At 35.8% G+C, this 12,362-nt stretch overlaps 1 protein-coding gene across 4 annotated transcripts in view; it reads left to right on the top strand.

Annotated features, from left to right (window-relative positions):
* Positions 1 to 12,362, top strand: part of LRR (capping protein regulator and myosin 1 linker 1 leucine rich repeat protein) — a 1,021,987-nt gene that overhangs the window by 178,993 nt on the left and 830,632 nt on the right. For all 4 annotated transcript variants that reach the window (XM_090381859.1, XM_090381857.1, XM_090381858.1 and 1 more), the window contains exon 8: positions 820 to 895. In XM_090381859.1, coding sequence (XP_090237985.1) covers positions 820 to 895 — 76 coding nt within the window. The remainder of the gene's footprint in view (positions 1 to 819; positions 896 to 12,362) is intronic.

Raw genomic sequence — 12,362 nt, 5'->3', positions numbered from 1 at the left:
TTAGAATTTAAATGCCGCTAGCGATGCTGACTCAGTCACAAATGTTGATTCAGTAGAGTAAGTTCATACTAAGATATGGAAATGACGTCACTTCCTAAATGATGCCAAGCCAGTCACTAAAATTGATTCGGTAGAGTAAGCAGTGGATAGTAATATTATGCAAGAATAAAAATCAATATCAACCTTCTAAGTAGTGTAAGTTTTGATCAAACCATTCAAAAATTTAAACAGTTTTACTCTAGTGCCGTCATAGATGTTTTCACATAAAATAAAACATCTTTTGTGCATACAGGGTACACACACTGCTTTTTTTTTTTTTTTTAATATTAGCTATATTGTTTTGTAAATAGTGTCACATTAAAATGATGAGTGGTATTACATTGTTAATACCAAGTGAAATTATTATTTTACTGGCTTTCCTGTGACTGAAATTCTATGAATAATTGTAATGTGTGATTAAAGGAGTCGTCGATGTACTAACAAACAGCACAATTTGAAATTGAACTGCTTGCTAACTTTTATCATCATTATTATTATTATTATTTTTTTTTTATATGAGCATAGCGCAATGTTGATTGGAAAAGTAGACTGAGCGATATTAAAATGTATGAGGAAAAAAGGTGAGAGATAAATGTAATTTAAGTATGAGATAAATGTAATATAAATTTTTAGAACTTTGATACATATAAGCTGTACAATAGGAGAATTATTTTTTTATATGGAAACTTTTATAAGAAAAAAAAATATCTTTACTTGATTTGCCTTGAATGGTTATTTATTTTTTGTTTCTGAAAAGTGATTTTATTTTTCTCTCCCCAGTGATTTGGTGCCAATAATTTCAGCACTGGCGTACAATGGCTGGTTTACAAAATTCCGAGCAAGTAACACAAAACTGGTAAGATCAAAGCTGTAGAGTTGTTATTCTTATGAAATAGAAATGATAATGTTAAAGTTCAGCTAAAATGCTAATGCATAATAGTTTTGAATATTTATAGGTTGATGAAGTTTGGTGGAAAGAAAGGGCAAAAAAAATAATAATCAAAATGAATAAATAAACAGAGCTACAAAAAAAAAAAACCCTGCTAAAATTAATTATTATTATACTAGGCGATTTCAAATTATGTTATGATTGGTGATTCACGGGCATTCACAGTGATTCATAGCATGTTTTCAGTTTTATTTCAATAATTATTATAAAGATGATTATAATAGATGCTACAATAAGTTGCATCTATTATAATCATCTTTATTCATCATTTTAAGGACACTTTCAATAAATATTGAAGTGTCCTAAAAATGACATATTGATTTAATTCTTCTAATATGTATAGGTTGTTACTGTAGATCACTTCTTTAAAGTAGTCCAATAGATGAAAATTTGGGAACCATGTATGTCCAGTTAAGAACACATGCTATGCCTGAGAAAATGATATGCTGCAACCTTCATTGTAAACAGAACACTTTTGGTTAGTTAGCTGGCCTGTGCTGAGGTATTCTTGTGCATGTGTGCAAATTAAGTTTTGCCCCCTCCTTCCTTTCCTTTCTGTGAATTTTGAAATATACCAATCTAACACATTTAATAATAATAAAAGAAGACAATCTAACACATCGAAAACTCTGGTGAATTGCATAAAGTGAATACACATTACATTACAATTGTAATTTATTACTGAAAGCATTATAACAAAAATGACATGCTACACATGATAACAATAATGAAAAAAAAAAAAAAAAAACCTGAATATTTATATAAATAATATATTTCGTTATTAAAATAAAAGTAAATCAAATTTATAATGCCAATACTACTTTAACTAAATTTAAAGTAAGCTCGTTTTTCTGGCTTTGGCTATAAAATTGCCTAGTATTTTCCTGCCGATCAATATTATCACATATTTCATTTCCATAGATATTGCTAAATTTGATAACCTATTCTCAGATGTTGTAGATCAAATATTTTATGGCATAAACAGTCCAAGGAAGAGTTAAAAAAGAAAAAAAATTTCATAAACAAATTGTGATATTTGTAAGTGTTTTGTTTTTGTTTGTTATTTGGTTTTTAGGAGCATTAGCAACTAAGGCCATATTGCTCCGGGATATGCGGTGGTCATTCCCTGACCTTTCCACATCCTCTGTATTTGGTGGTCACGGGCTTGAACCCTGGTCTAATCAAGAAGCGTGTGCTATGCACTGCTGCTCCTGCCCACCTGGTAAGAGTATGAGACGGTCATCATTTGAAGTTGCATTAATTGTTGTCGATGGACTTTGTGTTGAATAACACACAATTGTTGAAATAATTGATTTTCTTTGTTTTTCTTCCCCCCCCCCCCCACTAATTGCTAATTTTGAAAGTCTGACAACTTTTTTAATACATCCAGTTGATAGCTATTAAGGTATCTCTTTTTAATAAAATTATCTAATAGGCAATAGTGATTAGCAAATCATTAATTAAAAGGTGCTTTTATAATTAATGTAAAAATTAGAGAATACATGCTGTTGTAATAAAGCTTGGATAGCCATCCCAATAAAGAAGAAACAAGAGCAATCTAATTTAATAATTATATTATGTAAACTAAAAATAAGATGACAAAGCTGGAGGAACTGGATTTCTTACTAACTCTAAGAAAGTAAGAAGTCTGATTCCTCCAAAGTGTATCATTTATGTTCCGAAGATAAGTCGGCATGTCATCTGAAATGCCACCTGCTAACAAATTAGTGTAGTATTGAGCTTACATTATATATGAGTTTAATAAAACCAATTTGCTAAGAATTTTCACATGGCAGAATAGTATTATTATATTACTATATGTATATTAATATATATATATATACAGTATAAATTGTACCATAAAGATATTAACAGCTTTGCCATTATATGAAGGGAGAAGAGGATGAAGCACTTAATTTTCTCAGTGTTTTTTCCTGTTCATTTAGTTTACTCTGGAGGTGGAAATAGAGGGTACCCTCCCTTTCCTAGATGAAGTAGTTTGTAGGGATGGCCCTAGAGTGAAGAAAAAGTCTACAGAAAACCCTTGTGTCGGGTACATTATACACATTACAGTATAGCATAAATTGGAGCAGTATAGCATTAAGGGTAAGTTGCGACAATGGATAAAAGGGTGTTTGAGTGGGAGAAGACAGAGTGGTCAACAATGTACACTGCTCTTCATTGACTAATGTCATTAATGGAGTTCCCCAACATTCGGTGTTGGGCCCACTGTTGTTTTGTATATTTATCAATGATATTGATGAAAGTATATCAGGCTTAATGTCGAAGTTTACAGATGATACAAAGGTTGGCAGGGTTGGTATTGACAGTAATGGCAATCTGCTACTGCAACAGGTTCTAGAAAAGTTGGGCAGATGGGCTGAGAAGTGGCAACTGAAGTTTAACATTGACAAATGCAAAGAGCTTCATATGGGTAGAAGTAACCCCCAGAGAAATGTACCAACTGTATGGTATTATACTGAGGGTGGTAGAAAATGAAAATGACCTGGAAGAAATTGTGCAGACAGATATGAAATTTTCTAAGCAGTGCAGACAGGCTGCCAGAGCAGGTCATGGGGTATTGTCAATGATATACAGAAATTTTGCTAGTAAGGAAAAGGAGGTGATTATCCCTTTGCATAAGGCAATGGTCAGACGACGCGTTGAGTACTGCGTACAGGTCTGGCGGTCTAATTTTAGGAAGGATGTAGAGTTTCTTGAGCGTGTACAGAGAAGGGCAACAAGATTGGTGAGGGGAACAAAAAAGGGTGCGTTTGCCAAGAAAGGCTTAAGTTCTGCAAACTGCAGTGTCTAGAGACTAGGCACCTGCAAGCTGATCTGATTGAGATGTATAAGGGTTTGAATGAGTTGAACAGGCTCAGTTCTGATGGAATTCTTCCTCAGGTTTGTAATCCATTTGATTACAAACCTGAGGGGGGCATAAATTCAAATTGAGGAAAGATAGTTGTAAAATAGATGTGCGGAAATTTACCTTCAGCCAGCGGGTAGTTGATTGCTGGAACAAACTTCCATTTGTTGTTGTGGAAGTTGCTAGCTTAAATTCAAGGAGGAACTGGACAAATGTTAGAGGAAATGGATGTATTAAATGGTTTTTTTTTGGCTGATGCTACATAAGCTTGCTTTCTTGCCTCAAAAAAAAGGCCTGACGTAGCCGAGTGGTCATTGAGCGAGAGTGCATAGCACGTGTTCCTTGAGTGGACCTGGGTTCAATCCCTTGACTACTAAATACGATAAATATTTGTATTGATAATTTATTGTAAACTCTACTGACTTGGTTGTTGTGCTGGAGTATAAACAGAAAATTTAATTTTTTAAATTTAGATTCCTCTACTACTGTAAGCCAACACTGATAACAATAGTGCTCTTGATTGGGTTGATTTTCACTGCAACACCTCTGATGATAGACTGGAGGAGATTAGATGTATCACAGCAGATCTCTGAAAATGTCGTTATTATCTCCAGAAGATTTTGGCCAAGCATATTTGGGAAGGAAACAAAGTAAGAGAGAGAGAGAGGTATTCAGACCCCTTGCTACCATGTACATTCCTTGCTGTCTAGACTTAACAGAATGGATCTCGAGGATATTGCAGACTTGTCAGACATGATGTGTGCAGCTGATGGGGTGGGGGCTGCATGCATTTGTCAAGGGTAAAAGACTCTGTACCTGTTGGGTACAAGTGGACTGATTCATGAGATTAAATGTTCCAACTGTGGGGACTGTTATATAGGGAACTCAGTGCGTAGGTTTAAAGAATGCATTGGGGAACAATAGTGTCTGTTGTTTATGGGAAATCTGCTTTGTCTGAGCACTTCTGGGAAGACATTCATCAAATTTCTCCAGATGACCCAATTATATTGATTGTTCACATAGGTATTGGCACGGGAAATGACTTGAGAGCTTAGGAATTTGTTCTTCGGAACATAATACTGTGATCCTCAGGCTGGGTGAAGGGCCCTGCCTGGCATACTTCCTGGTCTCCATGCATATTAGCATAGTAGAGGCATATGATGGAAGAAAGCAAGCTTATACAGCATCAACAAAAAAAAACAAAAAAAACTTCACATTTCACTCATCCATCCATTTGCTCCAAAAGTTGTCTACTACTTGAATTTATTTTACCTATCAACTTGTACGACAGAAGAAAGTTTGTTCCAGCAATCAACTGCCTGCTGGTCATCACCTCCTTTTCTCTGCTAGCAAAATTCCTATATATCATTGACAAAACTCCATGACCTGCTCTGGCAGCCCATCTATACTCTCAGAGAACTTCATATCCAACTCCACAGACTGGGATTCGAGCCCGTCACCACCAAATATGGAGGATGCAGAAAGGTCAGGGAATGACCACCGCATATTCACAGAGTAATATGGCCTTAGTTGCTAATGCTCCTAAAAACCAAATAACAAAACAAACAAACAAACAACCAACTCCATAATTACACCCCGGTCTTTTCATTCTCCACCTACCTGAGTGTAGTTCCACGCAGTTGGTACATTTCTCTTGGGTTACTGCTATCCATACGCAGTACTTTTGCATTTGTCAATATTAAACTTCATTTGCCACTTCTCCTCCCATCTGCCTAACTTTTCTAGATCCTGTTGCAGTAGCATACTATCTTTACTATTATTAACAACCCTACCAACCTTTGTATCATCTGCAAACTTGGACATTAAGCCTGATATAACTTCATTAATATCATTAATAAATACACAAAACAACAGTGGGCCCAGCACCTGACCCTGGGGGACTCCACTAATAACATTAGTGGAGTCCCCCAGGGTCTCCAATTAATGGAGTTTAATAATTTTGTAATAAATGAAAGCAAAGTGGAGAAGAAATTGTTGGAGTTTGATAAACATCTGACATTCTCTTCCTTGAATAACTCCTCATGTGTGAATGTAGATGCAAAATACTCATTTAATTTGGCAGCTATCAGAGAATGATCATCTACATTCAAACCATTGATATCAAGTGGATTAATCTGATTCGTCCCCTTCCTTTTAGAGTGTATATAATTAAAGACGTCTTTGCTGTTTTTCTTTGCATCATTTGCCAAAGATGTCTCATAATGTGCCTTAGCTTACCTTACCTCCTTTGTGACTTGATTACAGACTAGCTTATATCTGTCATAGGCTTCTGTGTCGCCCGATAATTTATATGCATTCCATGCATTTTTATTCTCTGCCACGAGTCTCATTAGTTCATCTGACATACATTTGGGCCTGATCCTAGAACAATATTTCTTATTGTGAACAAAAAACCTAGTAGCTTCTAAGATTACTTCCTTGAATGCTTTCCATTTTGAATTTGCTGTCGGTAACATCATCGTCAGTTGGTCACACTGTATACAATTTAAAAACTGTCTGAGACCACTGTAGTCACATTCACGAAAGCAAAAACCCTTCCCTTTATCACTAATTGTAGTTACATCTTAAAGTAAATCCCACATCAGTACTGTGATCACTGCCACCTAGTGGCTCCTTTATCTGTAAATTCCTAATATATGAATAATCACTGCTGATAACAGATCAAGAGTGTTACTTCCTCTGGTTGCCTCTCTTACATGCTGCTGTAAAATTTACTTATTTGTAATTTACTTATTACAATGGTGAATGGAAAATGCAAGTGTTGGCAGTGCTAGGAATAAAAACAAAATTGATTTAGAAATGAAGATAATTAAGTATGAAGCAAGTGATTAAGTATAAAGTTGGACAAAGTTTGTGATCTATTGCACGGAATTAGGTCTCACTGCTTGAACAGTGAATACAGTGAGCACTGCTTGGACAGTGCACATATAATTTAAGGATCAATACATTTAAGATTGACATTAATCACAAAAAAGTATTCAGCTGCTATATGGAAGATGGAAAAGCTATTAATAATATGGATGGAAAAGCAGATTGAGAAACAAGTGCCCCTGAATCCAGTGGCCATTCAAGCAAAAGCAAGAAGTATTTATGAAGATATTAAGGGCAAGTACAGCGAACCTGAAGCCAAGTTTGTGGCCAGCAATGGTTGGTTTAATAGGTTCAAGCATCACACTGGTTTCCAAAACATTAAGGTATGCGGTGAAGTTGCCAGTGCTGATTTTGCAGCTGCACAGAAATTTTGTGATGTGTTGGAAAAAGCCCCTTCTAAATCTCCACAGCCCTCAACTTCTGCAGCTGTGTGCTTATTAGCTGGAGAGTTAATTCTGGCAACAATGCTCGATGAGGTAAAACTTGCTGACGTTATACCTGTCTCCTCTCTCTTTTTGTAATTTTGAAATTTTTGTAAGCATATTCAGCATCAGCCAAAAAAAACACATAGTTCACCCATCTGTACCCACCAAAAATTTGTCTAGTTTTCCCTTGAAATTATTCAACACATCCACAACACTTGGAAGCCTGTTCCAATAATCAACCACTTGCTGGCTGAAGGCAAACCTCTGCCTATTCTGGAAACATCCTTCCCCAACTTGAATATATGCCCCCTCATAAGTGTAGTCTCAGCAAGTGGAAGAATACCATTAACATTCAGCTTACTATCCATTCAAAGCTTTAAACACCTGAATCAGATCTCCCTGTAGGTACTTAGTCTTGAGATGCTGCAATTTGCAGAACTGAAGCCTTTCTAAGTAAGAGTACCCTTTTGTTCCCTTCATCACTCTGGTTGTACTTCTCTGCACCCATTCCAGTAGATTTACATCCTTCCTAAAGTGAGGCCTCCAGACCTGTATACAGTACTCAAGATGCGGCCTAACCATGGCCTTATACAAAGGGATAATTATCTCCTTATCCCTGCTAGCAAAGTTTCTGTATATCATTGACAAAACTCCATTAACTGTCCTGGTAGAATGTCTGAAATGCTCAAAGTTTCATGTCTCACTGCTCAATTACCCCAAGATCTTTTTCATTCTCCACTAACCTAAGTATAGTACCACACAGTCGATAAGTTATTCTTGGGTTACTGCTACCCATGTGCAGTACCTTGCATTTGTCAATGTTAAACTTCAACTGCCATTTCTCACCCCATCAACCCAATTTTCCTAGATCTTTTCACAGTAGCTCACTCTGGTGACTATCGTTAACCACCCCATCAATCTTAGGCACACTATAGCCAGTGTAGCTTATGCGCCATTAAGCACCCATAACACACACATCCCCGCCAACCTTTGTATTATCTGCAAACTTATATATTACACCTGAGGTACCTTCATCAATATCATTGATAAATATTGAAAAACAGCAATGGACTCAGCACTGAACTCTGGGAAATTCCACTAATAACATTAATCCATGAAGAGAACCTGCTCATTGATAACCACTCTATCTTTTTCCACTTAACCATCCCTTTATCCATAGCACTAATTTGCCCTTAATGTCACATTGCTCCAGTTTGTACAGCAGTGTTTTATGTGCATCAGTGTCAGAAGCCTTCCTGAAATCAAAGTATATGATGTCAAAATTATTTTTTTGCATCCAGTTCCTTGGTCACTACATCATAGTAACCTATCAGAATGGTGAGACAAGCTGTCCCTTGACAAATCCATTCTGTGATTGCAGTATAATTGTATTCCTCTCCAAATGGTCCTGCATTACTTCCGTAAGCAGTGATTCCATTATTTTCCCTTGAACAGTCACTAAGCTAACAGGTTTGTAATTACTTATGTTGCCTTTGACCCCTTTATGAATTGGGGATGTATTTGCACTTCTCCAGTCCATAGGCTTGATTGCAGACTAATTTATATCTGCCATAGTCTTCTGTATCACCTGACTAGCCATTTTGATTTTTACCTCCAAGAACTTAAATGCTATTTTTAACAAATTTTTATGTGTAGATTTCGAAAATCACCATGATAGTTTCACACACATCCCAATTATGAAATATAGAGAGAGTTACGTTTTACCAAGATATGCCAATTTCACATAATCTGGCTTGTAGTGATTTATTGTAGTGACATACTGATTTATTTTAAGAGATATAAGCTAATTCTCTTAATTTTATTAATCAATTCTGTCCTCGGTTTTCTTGTGATAAACATAATCAGACTTCTACCTATGGTTCAAATTTACAATTTGAAGAGAGCACACAGCTTTTTTGGTGAAAATGTTTGTTGGTTATGCCAAGGTTTTCCAAGTATTAACTGATCATGACATGTTCTCAGGGTTGTAATTGTATCCTCCAAACATAAACAGCCCCTCAAAAGTAGGAAGGTGCCACCCCAAACCCCAAATTATTTATACAGTAAAATAATTTCTGGCTCTACCTGCCGATATGTAAATATTTTTCCTTTCAGTGTTTTCACACGAGTAGAACTAGTAAGTTTCCACATTTGTGTACTGTGTAGTGTTCAAACTGAATTTACGTTTTCAGAAATTCATTTAGTGCTACAATGAATAAGCAGACACATAGGAAGTGTATCAATCATCCCAACAATTTTTGTTATGTTTGTGTACGGTTTGTCCCAAAGATTCAAAGGAAAAATATCTAAGACATTACAAAATTTTGTATTCTTTATATTTTGGATGTAAAATTGGTCATCAAGACAAACTTTGGGTGCCTCACAAGTGGTGTTTTACCTGTATGACAAACCTTTGTTATGTGGAAAACTCAGAGAATTTCCTTTTGCCATTCCTATTGTTTGGCGAGAACCATCTTTGGTGATTATTGTAGATGGTAGTACAAGTTTTTTGGGTAATAGGTAAGAAGAAAACTATGAAATGTTGGTTTCTAATTTACTCAAGTGCTACAAAAACATGGGCTGTCGAATGTCGTTGAAAATTGATTTTCTTCATTCCCATTTCGAATTTTTCCCGGAAAATCTGGGAGATGTGAGTGATGAACAGGGGGAGTGGTTTCATCAAGTTATTTCCACGATGGAAAATTGTTACAAAGGCTGCTGGGATCCTGTAATTATGGGGATTACTGCTGTTTCCTTATAAGAGAGAGTAAGCAGGAATACAAGAGAAAATCCCTTTGTAGCAAACATTTTTAAGGACAATTACAGGTATGCTGATTATATATTATTGAAATATAACTATTTCATTATGATTTATGATTATTTTTCTGAAGTTAAATGAGTTATATAGAACATATAATATTATTTTACACTTATATTGCAAACTTGAATTATATGTATATATCCCTTTATTTTAACATTAAAAGCTGGTACATCTTTTGATGTAGATGTGATAGAGATTTTTTATGGTGATTTTTGTAATCAGCACATTTATTTCTTCCAGAATCACATATTTTCATTGTGGAGATATGAAAAAAATATTTTTTGTTGGCTAGTGTAATTTATATACATCTTGTGCACTCTTCTTCAATTCCATGTGTCTTAATAGTTCACCTGACATCCATTTCGGTCTAAGCCTTGAACAATATTTTCTTCTTGGTATGAAAAGCCTAGCAGCTTCTTTGATTATCTCCCTGAATATACTTCCCATTTAGAATTTGCTTTTGGTAATATCATGAGTTGGTCCCACTGCACATAATTTAAAAACTGTCTGAGATCTCTGTAGTCACTCATGCAAAAGCAGAAGCCTTTCCCCTTACCCTTGAGAGTAGTTATGTCTTTAATTAAATTCTGCATTAATACACTGTGATCGCTGCCACCCAGTGGGTCCTTTACCTTCAGATTCTTAATGCATGAAGAATCACTGCTGATAACTAGATCAAGAGTATTGCTTCCTCTTGTTGTTTCTCTAACATGCTGCCATCAAAAACAGTAATCCAAGAAAACCACAAAAGTCCTGCTAGTGTGTGACTGACCAACCCACAAATTCAGTCAACATCTGGAAAGTTAAAATCCCCCATTATGAGACATTTTGATTTGCTGGCCCACTCTATTATCATATATAGCTGTTTGGTATACTCATCACAGTTCACAAATTGCAGCGTCTCAAAACTAGGCACCTGCGGGGAGATCTGATTTAGGTGTTTAAAGGTTTGAATGGATCAAGTAAGCTGAATGTTAATGGTATTCTTCCACTTGCTGAGACTACATCACAGTCATAAAACAGAAATAAAGAGAAAACAGACATGGGTGGAGGAGAGATGTAAAAGGATTGAATATCTGCAAAATGAGCTTAAGGAACATGTAGTCCACAAAGAAGTGAAGGAACTATGCAACATCAGGAAAGACCATGCAAGAGGCCACATTCTGATTAAAAACAATTCTGGGAATTGTGGACAAACAACAGAAAAAGGATAGATGGCAAGAATATCTGAGGGAACTATACTGCAAGAATGGCAGACAACTAGGAAATGACAACACCAAACAGAAGGTGAACATGAAGAATTTCTGATGGAAGAGCTGGAGCAAGCTATTAAGTCGTAAACAATAACAAAGCAACTGGCATTGATAACTTCCCAGCCAAAATGCTCAAATACCTCGAAACAAGAGGAAAACAACAGCTCCTCAATATTTTTAATAATATCTTCAATGGAGGGAAACTACCCCTTGACTTTCTGAGACCCATCTTTATTCCCATACAAAAAAAAGGCAAGAGCAGCAAAATGTGCAAACCACCGCACAATAAGCCTCATAAGCCACTCCATGAAAGTCCTCTTGAAGATGATTCTACACAGAATTGACAGCAAGATTCAAGAACAAATCGGAAAAGACCAAATGGATTTTAAAAAGTTTGGCACAAGAGAAGCAATATTTTCTCTGATTATACTGGCAGAAAGAGCAATTGAACACCAGCAGAACCTATTGGTCTGCTTCATTGACTTTAACAAAGCATTTGATTGCTTAAAACATGATATCCTCTTCCAGCTCTTGAACAGTCTAAACATCAATCCCAAGGAACTAAGGATGCTACAGTTATTATACCTTGAACAAGAAGCAAAAATCACTGTAGAGGGAGAAAACACAGACTGGGTACAAATCCAGAAAAAAGTGAGGCAGGGATGTGTATTATCTCCTATGCTGTATAGTCTCTATGCTGAAACCATTATAGATCTAATACAAGATTCTACAGAAGGAATTACTGTTAATCTTTCAGTTAATATTCTTAACTAAGAGAATAACCCCTCCACCTCTCCTGTCTTCTGTCTTCCCTTTATTCATTGTATTCCCCATATTCAAATTCAGCATCACTTAAATCTGAGAGACACTGTATCTCTGCTATTCCAATGTCTGCATTCAATGACTTAACATAATCTATTTTGCCCCTGGCAGACATAACTATTTTAAATAAAATAGTTATAGTTATTATGTCAAGAGGAAAGACATGACAAAGTACCAACAAATAAATAACTAAGACAAACCTTAATGAAATTACAAATGTTTATTTGTGCTCTTTGCAAAAAAACAGAAAGAAACAACTAAACTGCCAGAGGAAATGGTTTCACAGCTCCAA

Source organism: Mastigoproctus giganteus, chromosome 9 (assembly GCF_048544385.1).
Source record: "Mastigoproctus giganteus isolate SK-2022 chromosome 9, ASM4854438v1, whole genome shotgun sequence".
In the NCBI taxonomy this organism is placed as follows: domain Eukaryota; kingdom Metazoa; phylum Arthropoda; class Arachnida; order Uropygi; family Thelyphonidae; genus Mastigoproctus; species Mastigoproctus giganteus.
This window is presented reverse-complemented; position numbering and strand designations above follow the sequence as displayed.